Source organism: Sesamum indicum, linkage group LG4, assembly GCF_026168435.1.
Source record: "Sesamum indicum cultivar Baizhima isolate 11 linkage group LG4, ASM2616843v1, whole genome shotgun sequence".
Taxonomy (NCBI): domain Eukaryota; kingdom Viridiplantae; phylum Streptophyta; class Magnoliopsida; order Lamiales; family Pedaliaceae; genus Sesamum; species Sesamum indicum.
The window spans coordinates 5,792,915-5,817,211 of record NC_142660.1 but is presented as its reverse complement, the minus strand read 5'-3'; the positions used below and the strand labels follow the sequence as shown (position 1 = coordinate 5,817,211).

The window sequence follows — 24,297 nt, the reverse complement described above, 5'->3', positions numbered from 1 at the left end:
TGTTCTTCAAGAACAATGTCATATGTATAATTTAATGTTAACTTTATTTTTATATTTCATATTGTTTTCTAGTTTTTTTTTTATTAAATGCATCATTATAAATGACCAAATTGTAAAACAATATATTTTCGTGTCTGTAGTAGAAACGAAATTTGATCTATTCAATCATAAGGCTAAAGAAGTACTTAAAATAAGAATTTTCAGGTAGTTCGTAATCGACATTTCTCTGCACTTAATTGATCATATATCCAAACTTAGAGGGTGAAAAAGTAATTAAAAATATTACAAAGATATTTTCAAAAAATACTAAAAAAATACTTAAATATGAAATATATAATAGATACAAACAACACAATATATATATATATATATATATATGTATGTATGAAGGTCATGTTTGTGCAGGCTTCAAGAATGCCACCTCGTCAAAATTGCAGTATTTGTTTTCCCTTTTTCTCTTGCTTTCTTGGAAGTACAGGAAAGAGTATGGGCTCCCCAAGGAAAGGGAATTCCTCCTCCCTTACCAATTTGCTTTTGCTACATTTCTTTCCCTTCGTCTCTTTTTCTTGATTTCTTGCCATTGCTTAGACACAAAAAGGGTTCTTTATCCAAATGGAAAACGAAGGAATCAACCATTATGCCAATCATAGTGGTCACAATGGAAAGTCATCAATGAAATAATGTTCTGCTTCTTGTTTTCTTGGATTTCTCTGCACAAGAACCAGAGGAAGTGGAGGACCCAGATTCTTGAAGGTCTCATTTGTAAAAAACCCTTCCCACCATCGAACCCTTTCACCTACATTTCTCCTTTCCCCCCTCTGATTACTTCTCAGTACAAGAAAAGCAGGCGCAAAAGAAGGGTTTTCTAAAAACCCCTCCAAAACAGAGAGGAAAAACCAACAGAGGGGTTAGGGTTTAGTACCACTGGCGGAGGGTTTATTACTCCAGTTGATGGAAGCGAAGATGTGTTTCTTTCACCAATCAGCACACCCAAGAAAAGCGGCATTGGAGGTGGATGCGGCACAAAAATCCAACAAAGAAAGCCCACTGGTAAAAACCCTCAAAACTACTGATCGCTTCCCACCATCAAACCCCATCCATACCCACATGTTTCCACTTCTCGAATTTTTTATCTCTTTTATTTAGGGTTTCAAAAGCCTGAGCACTAGAGAGGAAAAGTCAAGAAAAAAGGAAAAGAAATTGACTGTTACAGGGAACTTGAGGGGGGAATTGTTGGTTGCTTGGTTTACTGTTACTGCTAATTTTTTTCTGATAATTACTTTGGTAGGATTGATTACCTTGAGAAGAACAAGATGGTATTTATCCGGTGGTTTGTAAAATTACTATAGAGCACGAGATTTATTTGTTTACTTCTTTTACTCCTCTCTGTGAGAGTATTAAAAAACTTGATCATTATGTATAAAAAGTTGGATAGCCAGTTTTTGTGCTACTGATAGTGCAAGTATTTATTGGAGGTGAATGTTCATTTAAGGTTATTCAAGTTTCTATGTGATTTGTCTCTAATCACAGAGACGTATAATACGTTAGACATGGTGAATGATGTTTCTATCGTCCTTTGTTGCAGATGACAGTCCGTGATGCTTTAAATTCAGCACTTGACGAAGAAATGTCTGCTGATCCCAAAGTCTTTCTAATGGGTGAAGAGGTGAAGTTTTTATTGGTTTGAATGAGAGAGAAAAGTTCTTTCTATGTTGTTGATTTGTACTTTTTGTTCTAATAAACTTTTTGACATGTTTTCTGTTGTTATTTAGGTTGGTGAGTACCGAGTTGCGTATAAGGTGAGTGTCAATTCAATTATCACCTCAGGTTTAAGGGAAAATATTGGTCTTACATACTAGTTATTGATTTACACATGTTCATTAGATCTCCAGAGGGCTTTTGAAGAAATATGGCCCTGAGCGGGTTCGTGATACACCTATCACCGAGGTAGGATTTGGTCGTGTAATCATGAATTGTTTATTTGGATTGAGTGATAACCATTTAATGCTCAACCATATAACACTGTTCCAGGCTGGATTTACCGGTATTGGAGTTGGAGCAGCATATTTTGGTCTAAAGCCTGTAATAGAGTTTATGACCTTTAACTTCTCAATGCAGGTGAGCATTTCTTTGCTTCAAGTGATGTTTTGGTTTCATGGTTTTGAAACTTGGAAATATTTACTTCCACTAATACCTTCCTTTTTTAAAATTTCATCTCCGCGGCTGCAATTTTTTGCTGCAAGTGGCAACCCTTTTTTTCCTGCTGTTATCCTGGACCTTGATACATTTAAGATCCTGTACTGCTGTTGCACTTCCTATTTCATGGCTATTCTTTCATAATACAGCAGCTCTGGGTTTGTGTTTTGTTTTAAAATGGTCAATGTCGATGTTATCTCAAGATACACAAGCTCAGCCATGGAAAGAACATTACTGTGTTAATTGTTGGCAAACATTAATTTGGATATGTCCTCGCTGGAAAAATTGAGAAAAAAATTTCACTGGTTGCTGCATTCTTCTGAATATAGATGCCACAAATCACCTTTGGTTAGTCATTTTATCAATGAGAATAAGACTGAACAATTCAGTGTCAACCTCGCCATATGTGTGAATGAATGTCGTACTTCGCTTTCTCATTTTCATTTTTATGAAGTCAGAAGTTCTCGTAACTCAGCTTTTTCTTTTTTGTTTTTGTCTTAGGGGGTGGGGATTGAGTATAAAGGAGGTTATGGAGGATTTTATGGGTGCAATTTGAGCTTTTTCAATGCTCTGAACATGAAGAGTTTTATATGCATTCTTTAATACAGAAAAATAAAAACAAAAATGGTTAAGACAATGTCTGGGAGGCAACTTACACGGTGATTGAAGGCCATTGATCACATTATTAATTCGGCTGCAAAATCAAATTACATGTCTGCCGGTCAGATATCAGTGCCTATTGTTTTCAGAGGCCCAAATGGTGCTGCTGCTGGCGTAGGTGCTCAACATTCGCAGGTATGAATTTAAACCAATTGGCAGGAAGTCCTAGTTGAGATGTCTTTGTAATGTTTAAGCATGTGAGTAGTGTTATAGTTACATCTTTATCTTGTTATTGACCTAGAGCACTGCCATGCCACTTTGGTCTATACACTGTCCAGTGCTCCACATCCTAAACCAGAGGTAACTCTAGATGAAGTGACTTTCTGCTGCTGGTTAAGGGAGAGAGAATATAGGACATCACTGACTATTTCATATCTAGCAACTAACATAGGACTAAATGGAAAACCATTGGAAAAAGATCCCTTTGATGGACTAAAATGCTTTATGTCATGCATCTAACCTGATAATTAAGAAATGTTCAAGAAGGTGAGGGGGATGCTTCCTGTTCAATGAAGCTGACTTGAAGTAGCATGTTCCAAAAGAATACAAGAAAGAATCCTTCATATTTGGGGAGCACTAGAAGGTAGGATACATGAGTAATCGCACTTGTATTTACGAAGAAACTCTCAAATTGGGAAAAGAAAAAAATTATTTGTCGTGCTTCTTACCATCAGGCTCTGGCCTATGATGTATGCCATCCAAAAAGTTCTATTAATGGACCATTGTATGATCAAGTTTAACCACAACAGTATTCCAAAGCAACTAATTTTTATCTCCAATAGTGGAACATGTGTTAATGTTAGAAGGCCCTTCGTATTGATAGGGAAAGTTGGTCACTGCTTTGAGTTATACAATGACCTAATAAATCAATATTTACTTAGACTAAAGAATTAGCTGTTTAATACCCATCTTCAGTTATTCCCTGCTTGGAGAAGAATTTTGATTGACATACACATAGTCATTGCAACATTTGGACATTTCTTGCCTTGTAAACCGAGTTTGTGTCATTTGCAGTGCTTTGCAGCATGGTATGGTTCATGTCCAGGATTAAAGGTATTGGTTCTATATTCTTCAGAAGATGCACGAGGCCTGCTGAAAGCTGCAATAAGGGATCCAGATCCTGTCGTGTTCCTTGAAAATGAATTGTTGTAAGTTGTATGACAGTGATGATTTTCACCAGGCCTACTTATGAATGTAGCTTGGCATCTGTACATAATTTTGTATCAATCTTAACTTGTGTAAATTTTTTCCTTGGGGGATTAACTTTTCTTGTATAGATATGGAGAATCATTTCCTGTCTCGGCTGAGGCTCTTGATTCCAGTTTCTGTCTTCCTATTGGGAAAGCTAAGGTATAACTTCAAGAGGGTATTATTCTGTATCTTTCAACTTACATATTAATTGTTTCTCATCAATGAAAGCTTTTTGACAGATAGAACGTGAAGGAAATGATGTAACAGTCAATCACTGCTTTCTCGAAGATGGTTGGCTATGCTCTAAAGGTCTGTCATTTATTTGTGAATAAATTAAAACTTACTCTTAAGACATGATTTACAAGCATGATTTTGCTCTTTATTAAACCCCTGGATAGTTTTAGACTACAACCTCTGAAGATAAATTGCCTTGCAAAGAAGCAAGAGAAATCACCTGCCTGGCAGCGATGGTTATGGTGTCCAACTAATTCTTATGCGTGTTTAGTTGAGTTGTATTTTTCAGAATTTAAAGAAGTGTGTACTCAGAAAACTGACATTCATAACCTTCAATATACACTCCTTATTTATCTGCATCTTTGGGGCATGTACATTTTTGGAGTTTCAATATGAAATTCACTTATTAACTCTGAATTTTATTTATTTTTAATATCTCTCAAATTAGCGTGACAACCTTTTGAATAGTACACAAATGTATTGGGTGGATTTTGTTTGATGATTAATGTAGAAAGATTCATTAATGATGATGGCATCACTTTTGGACTCGTACTGACAACATATGTATTGGAATTTGTTTACGTCCAAACAGCAGCCAAATTATGTATCGTTTCTTCACACCGCTTGCAGGACTTTGAGGTTGATGAATTCTCAAACGAATACCTGGCTTTGCACCCAATGCCATCAACAACAAAAAAGCCATCTTTGCTGGAGGAGCATTTTGAAGCTGTTGAAGAAGAGGATGAAAAGGCTATTGGTGATTCTGATGCATCATCAGCGAGTGAATTGTCAGAAGATGAGCATGAAAACACAAAGGCCAAATCCAAGAAGAAAGTACAAGCTCCTAGGTGAGGCACATGTTTTCATTTGGACAGCATGAACAAAATTTTGTTCTTTGTGCATGCAGAAGTCATCACATAAAAACAAATTCAGAATGCACATTTACCTAATCCAGTCTTCAATATCATGTCATATCTGCAGATTTTACGAAGTGAAGGATAAATGGCAAAAGAAGGGTTTTCTAAAAACCCCTCAAAAACAGAGAGGAAAAACCAACAGAGGGGCTAGGGTTTAGTACCACTGGCGGAGGGTTTATTACTCCGGTTGATGGAAGCGAAGATGTGTTTCTTTCACCAATCAGCACACCCAGGAGAAGCAGTGTTGGAGGTGGATGTGACACAAAAATCCAAGAAAGAAAACCCCACTGGTAAAAACTCTCAAAACTACTGTTCGCTTCCCACCATCAAACCCCATCCACATACCTACATGTTTCCACTTCTCGATTTTTTTATTTCTTTTATTTAGGGTTTGAAAAGCCAGAGCAGTAGAGAGGAAAGGGCAAGAAAAAAGGAAAAGAAATTGACTGTTACAGGGAACTTGAGGGGGGAATTGTTAGTTGCTTGGTTTAGTGTTACTGCTAATCTTTTTTTTTGATAATTACTTTGGTAGGATTGATTACCTTGAGAAGAACAAGATGGTATTTGATACACCTCTAAATGCTAGATGATTTAGTTATTGATCAAAACCGATCAACTTATTATAAGCACTCTCTCCATTGTACGTTGCACTTTAACTTGAACAAAGTTTATGACGTAGTAAAGATTATGTGTATATACATTTATGTATATATTTATGTAATTTCAACTGCCTTATGACTCATACTTAAATATTGGAACTCATATCATTCTTCCTATCAAGTGTTGAGAATTCAATTTCATTTATCTTTCATCTTGCAGATGAAGAGGAAGCTGGCGAAAGTTAATCGGGCTCTGGGAGCCCGACTTCTTGAGGAGGAGGAAGAGCTGAATGAGAATAAGGGAGCTGATGATGCTGATGCTCAGAAACATCAGATGCTAAGAAAACATCAAAGAAAAAGAAAGGTCTCACGAGTGAAGTTCTCAACGATGAGAGGTTTACAGCTATGTTTGAAAATAAGGTATTTCATAGAGGTTCTGTTTATGCAAAAAACTTGCTCTTCTTGATTGCTGCTGATAGTTATGATCAACCAAGTAGTACCTTGTTCCCAGGGATTTGTGAAATAGTTGGAACTTTAATAACCTCTGGACAGTAAGTAATATAGAGACACTTGAAAATGCACAAGAAATGATAATCATTATACATATCTTTAGTGCAAAGAATCACTTTTGGGAGCAATGAGATACAGATATATCGGCTGGTCACGGGCTTGAGTATTAACCGCCTTTATCCTCTGAAATTTAGGCTACATCATTGGGATATCTCTCAAATTAGCGTGACAACCTTTAACAAGAGATTGAAGCCCAATGTTCATTGTGACAATAGTCTTAGATTAGTCAGGGAATTAATTTGTTGGAATGTGGATGTGTGGACACTGAAAATTATTATTTGGGGGTTGACAATTTTTAATGAACACTGAAACTTGTGAAGGAAGTTAGTGTCTTGAGAAAAATATGCGAATTATCCTGTGGTAGCACTTGAATTTTCTTATTGTTGTCTTGTCTTATCCCTTAGATTAATAGGAATTTTTGGTATAAGTCGAGATAAGTAGGTGAAACTAGCACTAGTGGCATATTAAAAAAAAAAATTGTGTGAAGTGTGTTCCATTGACCGCATCAAATAAGCAATGTTCAAGAATCAGCACAAGAGCCTTTGTGTGAGCTTTTGGGCCAAAGCACTTTCATCTAAATAGTGCTCCTACATTACTTTTGATTGAGGGCATCAAACTTAGTGTGTCCATTCTAGAACTTGCTTGTGTAATACATTTTGAGTTCACATTCTTGTAAGATTTGTGCATGAAAGTGATAAGGGCAGTTAGGAATACCCCATTGACCACAAAAGAGCCTACCTTGAATTCACCCATAGCAACACTCATTTGAGCCTTGGCTTTTCCTTTGTTGGTTAAACCGCGTTATAAGCTTAATCATCCCCTTCTTGATTATCTCCTGAAATGATTTTGAACCCATTCAAGGGGGTGTTGTTGGCTTGGTTGTTTGTTAATTGACATGAAAATGAGTGAATGAAATGAGGTTGCATACAAGCGATGCACTGCCAGTCCCAAAGAAAAGAAAAAAAAGAAATGGGACGAGGAAATGAAAAAGGAGAAACAAAAGATTGAGAAAAAAAGAAGAAGAAAAAGAAGAAAAAAAGAAAGGAAAGAAAAAAGATTGAGAAAAAAAAGAGAAACAAAAGAAAAAAAGAAATTGGATGAGGAAATGCAAAGCAAATGATGAAACAGAAAGAATAAAGAGAAGAAAAAGAAGAAAACAAGAAAGGAAAGAAGAAAAGATTCAGAAAAAAAAGAGAGAAACAGAAATAGCAAAAGGAAAAATTGGAGGTGTTTGATGGTTCAAATCGTTTGAATCGAGTTAAACGGCAGTGAGGGTTGGAAGGATAAGCAACTAGGTCAGCATCACTCCTTTGAGTTCATAAGCCACAATTCAGCCTATCTTTTGCCACACCTTGTCCTAAACCCCATTACAACCCATGGAAAGACCCTTTGATTCATGTATTAATTTTCATTTCGTTGGTGGAGGAGATTTGATTCACAAGCAAGCCTATGGTAATGACATTCTATGCATTGATTTGAGTGGAACCCAAATTCTTAAACACTTTATGAGTGATTAGAGTGATACCCTTGTGAGAGTGCTGAGACTTGTTTCATTCTATTTTGATGAAGTCAATGGGATACTTGTGTGTTGAATGTTGTGCTGCAAGTGCTTTTGTCAATATTGCTGGCTCTTCTTATACTATTAAGTCATATTAGTGTAGGGGATATACTTGAATGACATGAAAGAAAATTTGAGGATTGCTACTTGGATAATTCGTGTAATTGGATTGAGACATGCTTGAGGACAGTCATGGTTCCGGTGTGGGGGAATCTGATAAGATATATTTTAAAACTCTTATGCATGCTTATTTCAAGTGATTAAGAAAGAATTTATTGCATACTTTAATGATGTTAAGTTACCCCATTTTCCTGGAGGATGGGAGTGGGAGTGGGAGTGGGAGTGTAAGGTAGGTTACAGTTTTTTACACGTTACAGTTGGAAGTTATAGCAGTGAGATTTAACTCTTTATTTTTGTTCTTAATAATTATTTCACCAATGGGATCAAGAGAAGCCTTTACGTATCAAATACTACTTTACACTTCTTTTCTTTTATTGTTCATATCTTCTCTTTTCAGTTTCGTTTTATTTAAAAATCTGTTTGATTATAGTCTATGGTTTTAGTTTAGAATATGCTAACTAATATTTTTATTATAATTAGTAAAGATATTAATTTCATATACATTTACATGCTTACAATATGTAAGTTATTTTATTTATTTCATATTAATGATTCAATGAGATGAAAATGAAGTATAAATGTATGAGGATAGAAATCGAATGTTCAGTCCTGATCTTGAGTTAAAACTTCATGCTGTATTGCTTGAGATGAAGTTTCACTGATCTGCAGTTGGTTCCTTCTATAGATCCTTATGCATAGTTGGTAGATTCTGAAACAAAGAGAGCTTATGAACATGAGCAGGGAATATTTTCATGTGTCACTTGTGGGTTTTTTTGTTTTGCTTGTGTTGCTATTGAAGCAGCTGCTCATTATCTATTGTTAGCCAGTTGCTAAGAATTGGGGTGCTGGTGATGATGACTACAATCACATCAGACATCCAAAGTCTCCCAACAGAAACCTTGGTTCAGGTATTTTCTCCTTCTTTTTCATGGTCTATTGAAAATTTATCATTTTATAGGCATTACTTTTCTCGTAACATATTGGCTACTAATTCAAAGTTCATATTTCAATGAAAATTTGTGTGGGCAAATGCAGTAGTGCTAAAACAATAGCGTAAGGATCAGGTTTACTCATGTAACGAGCATTAACTACTCTTCTACTTGTCATATTCTATGCCTGATGTATGTCCATATGCTGAAAATGATGTGTTGGCTATGCGACCATTTACCATCCATGAGACTTCACAGCTCCAAAGTTTGTGGTGTGAATAATTAAATGACTCATGTTTTGCATAAAATATGAGATTAGTTAGAAATGGAAAGGGCAAGAAAGTATAATTATACATTCTCTTTGCAGAATATTAGTATTAGGTACGCCTAGTTTGCTTATGGTGATTTTATGGTACAACATTCAATTTTGAATGTAGTGCATGAGAATTCTAGTGTTCTTATTGTTAAATCCATTTATGTTGAAAATATGGCTACGACTTGTGATTTGAACTTTCATGTGATCATTTGCAGGGCTGGTAAGAAAGAAACATGTAACATACGTGGTTCAGATTCGATCTCTGTGGCAAAGCATGTGTGTTGGGTCAAGACCCGATATGATTCTTCATCTGATTCAAGCACTGAGCCAAAGAAAGTCAGAGGTATCATGCAGTTGCTGTAGGCCAAGCCCATGTTCCACTATCTCTGACTGCTGTGAGTGCTGAGACTGTAGCTTCCCCTGTGGTCCATGTGATCATGGCAGCAGTGGTAAGACAAAATGGAAGTTTCTGTAAGTGTTCGACAATTAAGTTACAAAATGATTGAAATAAAAAGCATGACATCGAAAATGCCAACATCCAGAGGCCATAGGTGATCCTACTGCAATTGTAAGCTGAGAAGGAAATGGAAAAATCTAAGATGTAAAATCCGCTATTACATTCAGAGAACGCATCTAAGTCTGGAAAGCCGAATATGAAAGGGCTATCCATTGACAAAGTTGTTCACCCCAGGACAAGTCTGGCATCATATTACAGCATTTTACAGTGGGTAAGCCAGGTAAGTATTATGTGTTGTCTGTTTATTGTGATTTTGTTGTGATTGGTAAAGACATTCATGCACATGGTTCATGGCTATACAGAGCCCTGAATGTTAGTGTTTGCATGTTGATCAAAGACTTTTATCATCATCGTAAACTCACTTAAGTATTTCAGGCCTGAGGTGAAAGCAGTCAATGGAGAGGTTCTGTGAACATTTGTGTACCATGAAATTTTGGCAAGTATTTTGGACCCTTGCTCTTTTGCGACATTATAGTTGCAATTTTTGTTGTGTTAGTACCCATCATGTTCTTATATTTTTAGATTGGATTCTTAGAATACTGCAAAAAGCATGGTTTCACAAGCTGTTATATATGATCTTGCCCTTCTATGAAAGGGGAAGATTACATTTGTATTGCCACCCAGAAATTCAGAAGACACCAAACTCGCTTGAACTTAGGGAGTGGTAAGTTTGATGATTGTTTGATCATGAGACTATAGATTGCGAGTTGTGAGGTAGTTTGTCCCACTATTTTACTTGAATTATCGCCTTGGTTTCAGTTACTTGTCCATGCTAAGAAAAGCTGCAAGGTAAAATATTGCAGTTGACCTTACTAATCTCTATGACCATTTCTTTGTGTCCACCAGTGAATGTAAAGTAAAGGTAACTGCAACTTGGTTACCATACTTTTATCGAGATTATTGGCCTGGTGTTGCAGAGGTGTATCAACTACAACAAGAAGAAAGGCATTCTGGCCATGCATCAAAGGATCTACGGTTAATGAACAAAGTAATTTCGCTATCAAATTCGAAAAGTTTGCTTGTCCTTTTCAGTGTTGTAAGCAGGGATCATTTTATTTTAGCATCTATCAATTTTGATATTCTTGTTATTGTCCTACTCTATCACAATTTTAAGTGCATTAGCTTAATATACAATTTTTAGTTTATTATGTTGTGCCCTATGCCTTTATTTCATTCTTTGTGCGACTCTCGTCCTTACACATATGAAGTAGAATTGTGGCTGCTGCTCCCATTTTTTGGTTCTCAAACTTACTTTGTTTATGTAGCTCAGTGGAAAATATTTCGCTTGAAGTTACGCTTCATCATGGTGCACATACAGCATGCCTGCATGCATTGCTGCGGTTGCATTCTGATGGTTGCTGGAAATCCTTGGGTTTGCAAACAATGCGAAAATTTTCAGCTGTCTGACAAGTAAGGATTCTCCTGACTTCTAGTTTTCATAGTAAATCCTCTCCATGTGTATTTCATTTTCCTAAATAGTATTCTATTTCAGGTTTTGGTGATTAGTGGTGCTATTGAACTTTCATGTTATTGGTAGAAGAAAGAAAAAAAGAGAAGGAATGCTGGGGTTTTGGTGCTTTAACCCTTGTTTCTTCTTTCTTAACCAACCTTCTCTTTCTTCATGGTTGGAGACAGGGGCACGGGAGGAAATAATATTGCTGATTTAAGTGTAATAAACAACAATTGACTGACAGAAGCGGAATAAGTTGGTTTACATATACCATGTGATATAATTTCATGTATCCTTGAGAAAATCTTTTTTCTTGCATTGCTTGTGCACCATAATAAGCTGCTCATAATTAATGTTTCTGCTAGATTTCTCTTTGCTTCTAGTATAATTACTGCTCTTAAGAATGAAAAGAGAAGTGTTAAACAGTGCCTTCAATAGTTTTTGCATATGATATGATTTGGGTGCAGCGACTGGCCACAATTGTTATGTTTGAATACTTTCTGTCGTTTTGTTATTTTTTAGACTTTGTTGCTTGAAAATTACGTTTATGAAACTCTGCCAAGTTAGCAGATCAAAAGTTGATGCATATACTCGTGTTCCATTCTCTATCACAGGGAATTAAAACAGCTGCTGAACTGAGGAGGGAACAAAACCTAACAGTGCCTGTCAAACATCACACAGTGAGAACGTGTTATAGCTCTTTTTCATTCCTAGTCCAACCTTAAGTAAGAAAAAGCTAGATTCTTAAATGAAGAGAGATTCTAAACATGAGCAGGGACTATTTTCATGTGTCACTTGTGGGATTTTGTGTTTTGTCTTGTGTTGCTATTTAAGCAGCTGCTCACTATCTATTGTTAGCCAGTTGCAGCACATTTAATTATTGGGGTGCTGGTGATGATGGCCACAATCACATCAGAGATGCAAAGTCTCCCAAGAGATGCAAAGTCTCCCAACACAAACTTTGGTTAAAGTATTTTCTCCTCCTTGTACTCAGAAAATGGTCTATTGAAAATTTATAATTTTATAGGCATTCCCTTTCTCGTAACATATTGGCTACTTTTCCTAAACTAATTCAAAGTTCATATTTCTATGAAAATTTGCTTGGGCATATGCAGTAGTGCTAAAACAATAGTGTAAGTTTGTGGTGTGAGTAATTAAATGACTCTTGTTTTGCATACAATATGGAAATAGTTAGAAATGGAAAGGGCAAGAAAGTTTATTATACATTGTTTTTGCAAAATAGTAGTATTATGTATGCCTAGTTTGCTGATGGTGATTTTCTGGTGCAACAACATTCACTTTTGGATGTAGTGCATGAGAACTTGTAGTGCTATTTTTTTTTTTTTAATCTATTTATGTTGAAAATATGGCAGTGACTTATGGTTTGTACTTTGATATGATCATTTGCAGGTCTGGTAAGAAAGAAACAAGGTCCTTCTGATATGCCAATGATATGCAATTATGCGCGGATCAGATTCAATCTATGTGCCAAAGTATGTGTGCTGGGTCAAAACCTCGAATCTGATTCTTCATCTGATCAAGCACTGAGCCAAAGAAAGTGAGTTATCACGCTATTGCTGCTGGCCAAGTCCATGTTCCACTTTCTATGAGTGCTGAGACTGTAGCATCCCTGTGATCCATGTGATCACGGCAGCAGTGGCAAGACATTCCTAAGGTTGAGACTTTTGCTTGAGGACAATATAAGGTAGTACTGTTAGTTAAAACATGTTGAACCAGAGGGCACCAATTGCTTACCCTTATCTTTTGTTGTACTATTAAAGTACTTTGTTTTTATTTGCTTTTCCTAGTTTAGCGAGAACGATTGCTGGTAGAAACTGAGTTTTGTACATTGTTTGCTATAATAACATTAACCAAGACGTCATGAAAGTCAAATTTCCTTGTGGAAATATTTGTTAATCCTGCTTGTTCTCGTTTTGTAGGGAGTCAATCTTTTGGAGAAGTATGGCCTAAGCCCTGGTACATTAAAGGGAGAACAACACAAGGAAATAGGGGGATGAAAATGTTGGCAAAATCTTCGTTAGTGAGTTTGTGGTTTCTATGTTTGGTAGCTTACATTTAAGCATGCCAACTAGCAATTTTAGATATTATTGGCTTTTACTTGGTGGGGAATTTTCTTTTGCCATGAATTTTTGAGTTGAACCTCGTGGATACACTCCTTGACCTAGAGAATTTGATCACTTCAGCTCTAAAAAAGGTCTTGTCATCTGGGTATCTATTATGCATTTGTGCTGCTGACAAAGAATGCATTAATTTTCTCTGTGATTCTGTAGACTTTGGGAGCATGGATGACATTTCTGAGTAGAGCTTTTGGTTTGCAGTCCATCCAAAATTGAGGTTAGTAAATCTTTTTTGTTAATCTGGAAGTTGGCTTACCAACATTGTTTTCATCCCAAACATTGAGGTGTAGTTAAGCTTAACTGCTCAACTTCTATGCAGAAAGAGATATTGTATGAGATTACAGCAAAATGATGAAACTGTTAATGTTCCTCTTTATCAGCAGAAGATGATTATGTAGATGTTAAAACTTATCTAGCATTGATTGTGTTGTTTCTTTCAATTGAGAGTTCATGGGCTGTGTTTCGGGCAGTCTTAGGTGGCTCCTTCCAGCCTGGAGAGTTCAAGGGATGAAGGTGGATTCCTACTTGGAAGTCTCTTCCAAACAGTGATAAGTCAGTATTGGGAGTTCTCGAAAAAGTGACTTGCCTTGTTTCTCATAATTGGAATGACGTCTGAAAAATAGATGCCTCTTGTGGTATACACTATGCTCTTCCGTGCTTGTACTCAGCTTGAAGTTCTTCGATTGTACCACTTTCTGACAAGGCCTCGTAGCCACATAATAAGATTTGACGGGAAATGAAAACAGTTGCTGATTTTACCACTTTATGATGACGGCCTTGTAGGAACATAATAAGACATGACAGGGAATGAAAACAGTTGCTGAACTGAGGAGGGTAATCTTCCAATGCCGATCAACACGGATTCACTTTACACGGTGAGAACATGGATTCACTTTACACGGTGAGAACATCCTATTATAGCTCCCTTTCATTCATCCTATTGTAGCTCTTTTTCATTCGTACTCCAACCTCAAGAAAGAAACAGAATAAACAAATTGATTTTTCATTTATTTGTGTTCATTTCTAACCATTCGTTTCTTTTTGCACACAGTCTATTGACAAGAAGCCAACGAAGTTCAATCCATTGGTCACAATACTTAAATTTATGTGATGCGCTTTTCATTGATAATTTTTTTATTGGTGATTTTATAATGTTTATTCTTTAATATGCTTTTTATTTGTGTGAACATTAAATGAAACACATATTGCTTCAACTTCTAACTTAACTCAATCACTTAAGTTTCCTATCTTAATTTTTTTGAATATATATATATATATATATATATATATATATTTGTTTATTTTCTAAGTTACTTCTAGTTCAATGTTTATTTTATTCTTTTTATTTACCTTATTTGAATGTTGGTGATATTAATTATTTATAGGTTTTTTATTAGTTTTCATATTCAATATATAGGTTATAAAACTTATCATTATTTTAACTAATAATAATTTTTTATTATAGGGGCAATTAGTTATGAGGTTACGAAGGATTATATTTTAATTTGTATTTATAATTAAATTTTTATTATCAAAAGGTAGTGGATTTTTTATATAATTTGTACAAATATAAGTTTATAAATTCAAATTATTTTTTATAGAATATTAAATTATTCATTTAATATATTAATAAAATTAGTTACTAGATTATAAATTTAAATTAAAATTTTATTACACTACAAATAACTAATTTTTATTTTCAAAAGGTAGAGGGGAAACAATATTTATGAGAATGTATTATTTATACTAATTTATTTTATTAACTTTTTTTTATTGATCTTATATAATTTGCACCTCTATAACTTTATTTTATTAACTTCAATGAATCTGTAATAATTTACATGTCTTAATAATTAAACTATTAAATTATTTATCTAATATATCAATAATACTAGTTGTTATATTGTAAATTTAAATTAGAAAATTCTCATATTGTACATTTTAACATTAATTAATTTGTTTTAACTTGCAACCAAAATTTTATTTTGAAAGAAAAACAATAATATGATCCTGTATATTTTTGTATTATTTTTTTATTGTATACAATTTACACCTCTAGTAATTGAATATTAAATTATCTAACAAAAACATTAATAGAAATTAGTGTAGGTTATAAATTAAAATAAAAAATTATGAATATTGTTTCAGATTTTAAAATTATAAGGTTAATTTTTTAATTTTTAATTATAATTAAAATTTTATAATCAAAAGATAAGGGGCATTATGGGAATGAATAATGTGATTATTTTTTTAATAATTTATACTTTTTAAATTTTAAGTATATTTTAACTTGAATAATTTACTAACTTCTTTTTAATTGAAATTGTATATAGAACTTACACCTGTTAATAATTAATTATTAATTATTTATTCAATAAATAATAAAATGAGTTATTGGGATATAAAAGTTTAAAATATAAATTATTTTAAAATTAATAGATTAATTTTTAAATTTTATTACAAAAAAGAAGATAATATTTATGGGATTGAATAATATGATTCTATATATTTTTGTATTATTTATATTTATTTAAATTTAAATTATTTTTTCAATTTTCTAATTGAATATGTATATTTAACACCACTTAATAATTAAAATATCAAGTAGTTTTATTAATATATTAAGAAGATTAGTTACTTTGTTATATATTTAAATTAAAAAATTATCATACTAGTTAATTAATTTAAATTTAAAATTGAAGGATTAAATTTTAATTTGTATTTATAACTAAATTTTTATTGTAAAAAAGTTTTATATAATTTATACAAATTTAAATTTATAAATTTAATTAAAAAATTATCAAATTTGTATAAGTTATTAAATTAATTATTTATTATTATTGATAACTAAATATTTAATACCAAAATAGAGGGGGTGTTCGAAGCAATATTTATGAAAATCGATAATATAAACTCATTGGTTTTATTTATATTTACTAATTTAAATTTAAATTAATTTATTAGTTTCTTTTATTGAATCTGTATATAGAATTTAACCTAAATTCTAAATAATTAAAATATTAAATTATTTATTGAATATATTATAAAATTAGTAACCAGGCTATAAATTTTAAATTAACAAATTGTCATACTGAATAAATTTATTTTTTATTTTTAAAATTGGAAGATTAATTTTTGTTTTTTTATAAATTATTTTCAATTTCTAAATTAAAAAATTATTTTATCAAAAAGTAGAGGCTAAGTCAAAATAATATTTATGGGATTGCATACTATAACAACATATATATATTTTGGTGTTATTTTATTTAATATGCACATCTTATAAAATTAATTACTAGATTATAAATTTAAATTAAATAATCATCACACTTTTATAAACTGTTTTAAATTTTTATAATTAGAAGACTAATTTTTAGTTTTTATTAGCAAAAGATAGAGATATTTGTTTAATATTTTTTATTACACCTCTGAAATTATTGTTGAATATTATTGTTAATGTATTCACACTTTTTTAGAGCAGATTATTATTTTTTTTCTATATAGTCTTTTATTACGAAAAGGTAGAGGGTCAAAGCAATATTTATGGGAATTTATAATATCATCCTGTACCATTTTTATAATTTACAAATAATTTAAATTATATTAATTTTTTTTAAGTTGCACTTAATAATTAAAAAATACTAAATATGTAAATATAAATTACTTACTAGGTTATAATATGAATTACATTTAAATTCCTTGTATTACTTATATTTTAAATAATTTATTGGATCTATATATAATAAAAATTTAAATTAATTCATTGTATGGATTAATTTTTATTTAGGATAAAGAATATAAATTACTTACTAGGTTATAATATGAATTACATTTAAATTCCTTGTAATATTTTAAATAATTTATTGGATCTATATATAATAAAAATTTAAATTAATTCATTGTATGGATTAATTTTTATTTAGGATAAAGGGGGTGTCAAAGCTTTTCATTGAGAATGAATATATGATTACACTTAAATTAAATTGTTTTATTAACTTTTTTATTGAATCATATATATATTAAATTATTTATTTAATATATTCATTAGTTACTAGATTATAAATTTCATTAAAAAGTTTATCACACTTGTATAATTTCATTTAGAGAGTGTGTCAAAATAATTATTTACGTAAATGAACAATATAATTTTATATAATCTTTTATAATTTTATTGAATTCGTTTGTAGAATATTAAATTATTTATATAATATATTAATAAAATTAGTTACTAGATTATAAATTTAAGTTAAAAATTTATTACACTACAAGGAGATTTCAAACCAATTTACGTAAGAAAGATACTTTTGAACATTTGGTCTTGAAAGAAAGTTTTATTACTAAAAAGTTGAGGGCCTTATATAATTTTTCTATAACTTTATGTTATTAACTTTAATGAACCTGTAATAATTTACATTTTTTAATAATTAGAATATTAAATTATTTACCTAATATATCAATAATATTAGTTGTTATGTTATAAATTCAAATTAAAAAATTCTCATACTTGTACAAATTATTTTAAATTTTTAAAATTAATTAATTTGTTATTTTTATTTGTAACTAAATTTTATCTAAATTTATGAGAATGAATAATATGATACTGTATTTTTTTTATTGTATGCAATTTACACCTTTTTTATAATTTTATGTTATTAACTTTAATGAATCTGTAATAATTTACATGTCTTAATAATTAAAATATTAAATTATTTATCTAATATATCAATTACATTAGTTGTTAATAAATTTAAATTTAAAAATTCTAATACTTGGTTTTTAAATTTTTAGTATTAATTAATTTGTTATTTTTACTTGTAACTAAATTTTATTCGGAAATGAATAATATAATTTTGTATATTTTTTATTATTTTCTTATTGTATACAATTTACACTTCTAGTAATTGAATATTAAATTATTCAACAAAAATATGAATAGAAATTAGTGTAGGTTATAAATTAAATTAAAAAATTGTGAATATTAGATTTTAAAAATTATGAGGTTAATTTTTTATATTAATTAATAATTAAAATTTTATTATGAAATGATAGAGGGGGCATTATGGGATGAATAATGTGATTAGTGATATTTATAAATTTAAATTATTTTATTCATTGTCTTTTGTTGAATCTGTATATAATTTAGACATCTTGATAATTGAAATATCAAATTATTTATTTAATATATCAATAAAATTAAAAAATTATCACATTAGTATAATTTAGAAATCGATCATATGATCATATTTACACCTCTTAATAATTAAAATATTAAAAAATTCTAAATAAATTTTTATATCGATAGGTACATAATGTGACAAAATATTATTTATGAAAATAAGTAATATCATTTTATTTATTTATTTTTTTATAATTTATACATTCAAATTTAAATTATTTTATTTAATTTTTTTTTTGAATCTGTATATAACAATTATATGAAGGAGAGGATTTACTATGATATTAATACTATTACACTTTCAATAATTAAAATATTAAATTATTTACATAATATATTAATATTTTTTTATTTAAATTAAAAATTCATCATACTTGTACAAATTACCATTTAATAATTAAAATTTTATTTAAATTAAAAATTCATCATACTTGTACAAATTACCAATTAATAATTAAAATATTTATTTATTATATAGATATTTAAATTAAAAAGTTATCACACTATTATTCTAAATTTTAAATTTTTATTACCAGAGGGGTGTCAAAGTGATATTTATGAGAATGAATTATATGTTCTCATATTTTTGTATTATTTATACTAATTTAAATTTTAATACTTTTTCTATTGAATATGTATTAGTTACTTGAAGTGTAAATAAAAAATTATCAGAATTTTTTTTTTTTGGAATTAGAATTTAATTTTTAAATTTTATTTATAACTAAATTTTTATTATCAAAAGGTGGAGGGATTGTCAAAGCAATATTATTTGAGTGAATAATATGACTTCATATATATATTTTTTTATAATTTATACTTTCATAAATTTTAAGTATTTTTTAGCTTTTACTAACTTTTTTTTATTGAAATTGTTATAGAAATTACACCTCTTAATAAAAACGCTAAATTATTTATTCAATAAATAATAAAATTAGTTATTAGGATATAAAAATCTAAATTGTAACATTATTATACTTGTGTAATAAAATTAATACATTATTTTTATATTTTTATTACAAAAAAGCAGATGATATTTATAGAATTGAATAATATGATTCTATATACTTTTGTATTATTTTTTTTAATTAAATTTAAATTACTTAGTTTTAATTGAATATGTATATAATTAACACCACTTAATAATTAAAATATTAAATTATTTTATTAATGTATTAAGAAAATTATTGGTTATATATTTAAATTAAAAAATTATCACACTAGCTAATTAATTTAAATTTTATCCCTCAATTTTAATTTGTATCAATAACTAAATTTTTATTCTCAAAAGGTAGTGGATTTTTATTAATTAAACAATTATTAGATTTTGATAAATTATTAAATTATATTATTTATTATTTATTTATATTTATAGTTATATATTTACTGCCAAAAAATAAACTTATAGGTTTTATTTATATTTACTAATTTAAATTTATGTTATTTAAATAATTTCTTTTCCTCTTACTAATTTAAACATTGAATTATTTATTGAATATATTATTAAAATTAGTAATTAGGCTATAAATTCAAATTAATAAATTATCATATTTGAATAAATTTAATTTCTAAAATTAGACCATTATTTTTTTAATTTTTGTATAAATTATTTTCAATTTATAAAATTAAAACATTATTTTAACAAAAAGTAGAAGCTATGTCAAAATAATATTTAAGGGATTGCATACTATGACGCCATATATTTTTTTGGTGTTATTTTATTTAATTTTTTATTGAACTTGTGTATAATTTGCACATCTTATAAAATTAGTTACTAGATTATAAATTTAAATTAAATAATGATCACATTTGTATAAATTATTTTAAATTTTTACATTTAGAAGATTAATTTTAATTTTTTAAATAACTAAATTTTTATTACCAAAAGGTAGAGTTGTCATATTTATGGGATTGTATAATAGTTATAATTGTTTAATATTTTTTTATTACACCACTGAAATTATTGTTAATGTATTCACACTTGTATATTTTTAGAGAAGATTAGTTTTTTTATTTCTTTATAGACTTTTATTACCAAAAGGTTGGGTCAAAGCAATATTTATGAGAATTTATAATATCATCCTATACTATTTTTATTATTTATATAATTAATTTGAATATATAATTAATTTGAATCATATGATAGAGGTTTTAAATTCATGGTCCCAAGATTATTGATCTTTATATAATTTGCACTTCTTAATAATTAAAATAATAAATTATCCAATTAAAGTATTAATTTTAAATTAAAATATTATTTTAAATTTTTATTATGAAAAGTTAGAGGGGCATCAAAACATTATTTACGGAAATGAATATAGCAAACTATTTATTTTATATATCAATAAAATGAGTTATTGGGTTATAAATTTAATTTAAATATTTATCATACTTATTTTAAAGTAAAGAATGAGATTTCAAATCAATTCTATAAAGAATTCGCCATATCGAATAAGAAAGTTACTTTTGAATATTTGGTTTTGAAAGAAAATTTTATTACTAAAAAGTGGAGGGCCTTAAATAAATTTTCTATAACTTTATTTTATTAACTATAATGAATCAATAGTTTATATTTTTTAATAATTAAAATATTAGATTATTTACCTATTATATCAATAATATTAGTTGTTATTTATAAATTTAAATTAAAAAATTCTCATACTTGTACTAATTATTTTAAACTTTTAAAATTAATTAATTTGTTATTTTTACTTCTAACTTATAAATTAATTAATTGTTAAATTTATTCTGTATATTTTTTTTATTATTTATACTAATTACTAATTTATATTGAATTACATTGGTATTAATAGTTATGAAGTAATAAATTTATATCTATTTTTACTATTAAAAGATTTGACATTTTATTTTTATTTATAACTGAATTTTTATTACTAATTATCAAGATTAATTTTTTATTTTTATTACCCGAACACGTCAAAGTAATATTTGAGTAATATGACGTTTATAATAATTTAAATTATAAACTATGTTATTAGCATTTCTTAATAATTAAATATTAAATTATTACTAATTTATAAATTTAAATTAAAAAATTATCACTGTATAAAGTAATTCAAAATTTTATTTCATTTATAACTAAATTTTAATTACCAAAAGGTAGACGGTGTCAAAACAATACTTATGAATGAATTATTGATCTCGTATATTTTTTAATAGTTTGTATTAATTTATATTTAAATTATCTTATTAATTTTTTTTATCAAATCTTTATATTAAATTACATATTTAATTGATATTATGAGGTAATAAATTAAATTAAAATTATACATATGATCATATTATCCATTTCAATTTGTACTTGGTAACTAAAAAATTAATCTTCTAATCAAAAAAATTTACAATAAATTATACTAATGTGATAATTTTTTGGTTTTATTGATATATTAAATTATTGATATTTCAATTATCAAGAGTCTAAATTATATACAGATTAAACAAAAGACAATGAATAAAATAATTTAAATTTATAAATAATAAAAAAGTATATGGGATCACTAATTAACCTTATAATTCTAAATTAATATTCACAATTTTTTAATTTAACCTATAACCTACACTAATTTTTACTAATATTTTTGTTAAATAATTTAATACTCTAGAAGTGTAAATTGTATACAATAAAAAATCATAAAAAGATTTACAAGATTATATTATTCATTCTCATAAATTTTCCTTTCCGAATAAAATTTAGTTACAAGTAAAAATAACAAATTAATTAATACTAAAAAATTTAAACAAAATTGTACAAGTACTAGAATTTTTTAATTTAAATTTATAACATAACAACTAATGTTATTGATATATTAGATAAATAATTTAATATTTTAATTATTAAGACATGTAAATTATTACAAATTCATTAAAGTTAATAAAATAAAGTTATAGAAAAGTTGTAAATTGTATACAATAAAAAAATACAGAATCATATTATTCATTCTCATAAATTTAGATAAAAATTTAGTTACAAGTAAAAATAATAAATTAATTAAATTTAAAAATTTAAAATAATTTGCAGAAGTATAAGACTTTTTTAATTTAAATTTATAACATAACAACTAATATTATTGATATATTAGGTAAATAATTTAATATTCTAATTATTAAAATATGTAATTATTACAAATTCATTAAAGTTAATAACATAAAGTTATAGAAATATTATATAAGGCCCTCCACTTTTTAGTAATAAAACTTTCTTTCAAAACCAAATATTCAAAAGTATAAGAATATAATTTTTTAACATAAATTTATAATCTAGTAATTAATGTTATTAATTTATTAAATAAATAATTTAATATTCTATAAACGAATTCAATAAAATTATAAAAGAATATATAAAATTATATTGTTCATTTACATAAATAATTATTTTGACACCCTCTCTAAATGAAATTATACAAATGTGATAAATTTTTTAATGAAATTTATAATCTAGTAACTAATGAATATATTAAATAAATAATTAATATATATATATATATATATGATTCAATAAAAAAGTTGAAGTATAATCATATATTCATTCTCAATGAAAAGCTTTGACACCCCCTTTATCCTAAATAAAAAGTAATCCATACAATGAATTAATTTAAATTTTTATTATATACAGATCCAATAATAAAATACAAATAATACACGAAATATAAATGTAATTCATATTATAAAGTAATTTATATTTACATATTACTAATTTAGTATTTTTTAATTATTAAGAAGTGCAATTATAAAAAAAGAATTAATATAATTTATATAAATTCCCATAAATATTGCTTTTACCCTTTACCTTTTGGTAATAAAAGTCTATATAAAAAAAAGAAATAATCTGCTCTAAAAATATACAAGAGTGAATACATTAACAATAATTATTCAACAATAATTTCAGAGGTGTAATAAAAAATATTAAACAAATATAACTATTATTCAATCCCATAAATATAACAACTCTACCTTTTGCTAATAAAAATTAAAAATTAGTCTTCTAATTATAAAGATTTAAAACAATTTATAAAAATGTGATAATTATTTAATTTAAATTTATAACATAGTAATTAATTTTATAAGATGTGCAAATTACATACAAATTAAATAAAATAACACAAAAAATATATATATGTTGTTATAGTATGCAATCCCATAAATATTACTCTGACATAGCTTCTACTTTTTGATAAAATAATTTTTAATCTTAGAAATTGAAAATAATTTATAAAAATAAAAAAAATAATCTTCTAATTTTAAAAATTAAAACAAAATTTATTCAAGTATGATAATTTATTAATTTAAATTTATAGCCTAGTCACTAATTTTAATAATATATTCAATAAATAATTTAATATTTTAATTATTGAGAGGTTAAATTCTATATACAGATTCAACAAAAGAAATTAATAAATTAATTTAAATTTAAATTAGTAAAATATAAATAAAACCTATGAGTTTATATTATCGATTTTCCTAAATACTTCAAACACCCCCTCTATTTTGGTAAATATTTAGTTATCAATACTAACATACAATCTGATAATTTTTTAATTAAATGTATAAATTGAAATTTGTTTTAAATTATATAAAAAAAATTCCAGTACCTTTTTTAATAAAAAAATAGTTATAAATACAAATTAAGATTACAAATTAAGATTTAATCCTTCAATTTTAAATTTAAATTAATTAACTAGTGTGATAATTTTTTAATTTAAATATATAAC

At 27.8% G+C, this 24,297-nt stretch overlaps 1 protein-coding gene across 13 annotated transcripts; it reads left to right on the top strand.

Annotated features, from left to right (window-relative positions):
* The first annotated feature begins 399 nt into the window (after positions 1-399).
* LOC105180286 (pyruvate dehydrogenase E1 component subunit beta-1, mitochondrial-like) lies at positions 400-14,401 on the top strand. Of its 13 annotated transcripts, XM_088879596.1 has the most exons (23): positions 400-1,050; positions 1,586-1,666; positions 1,773-1,799; positions 1,885-1,947; positions 2,032-2,118; positions 2,866-2,991; positions 3,871-4,004; positions 4,134-4,206; positions 4,287-4,356; positions 4,912-5,129; positions 5,263-5,488; positions 6,018-8,953; positions 9,506-9,739; positions 9,833-10,027; positions 10,183-10,243; positions 10,654-10,795; positions 11,073-11,217; positions 11,872-11,937; positions 12,120-12,227; positions 12,668-12,962; positions 13,198-13,612; positions 13,866-14,030; positions 14,179-14,401. In XM_088879596.1, the coding sequence occupies exons 1-10, from the start codon at positions 952-954 to the stop codon at positions 4,917-4,919; spliced, it is 768 nt and encodes a 255-aa protein (XP_088735722.1). In that variant the 5' UTR covers positions 400-951; the 3' UTR covers positions 4,920-5,129; positions 5,263-5,488; positions 6,018-8,953; positions 9,506-9,739; positions 9,833-10,027; positions 10,183-10,243; positions 10,654-10,795; positions 11,073-11,217; positions 11,872-11,937; positions 12,120-12,227; positions 12,668-12,962; positions 13,198-13,612; positions 13,866-14,030; positions 14,179-14,401. The 13 variants fall into 13 exon arrangements, with proteins under 13 accessions (XP_088735722.1, XP_088735727.1, XP_088735726.1 ...); XM_088879601.1 differs by having other exon boundaries at positions 6,018-6,217; positions 8,873-8,953; positions 9,833-10,795; XM_088879600.1 differs by having other exon boundaries at positions 6,018-6,217; positions 8,869-8,953; positions 9,833-10,795.
* Positions 14,402-24,297: the final 9,896 nt, after the last annotated feature.

What these genes read in the sequence shown, in the direction of transcription:
- LOC105180286 (XM_088879601.1), top strand. Translation starts at nt 952, where the DNA reads ATGGAAGCGAAGATGTGTTTCTTTCACCAATCAGCACACCCAAGAAAA. An exon ending in CCAACAAAGAAAGCCCACTG is followed by an intron (nt 1,051 to 1,585) that starts GTAAAAACCCTC and finishes CCTTTGTTGCAG; the next exon opens with ATGACAGTCCGTGATGCTTT. An exon ending in CCTTTAACTTCTCAATGCAG is followed by an intron (nt 2,119 to 2,865) that starts GTGAGCATTTCT and finishes CGGTGATTGAAG; the next exon opens with GCCATTGATCACATTATTAA.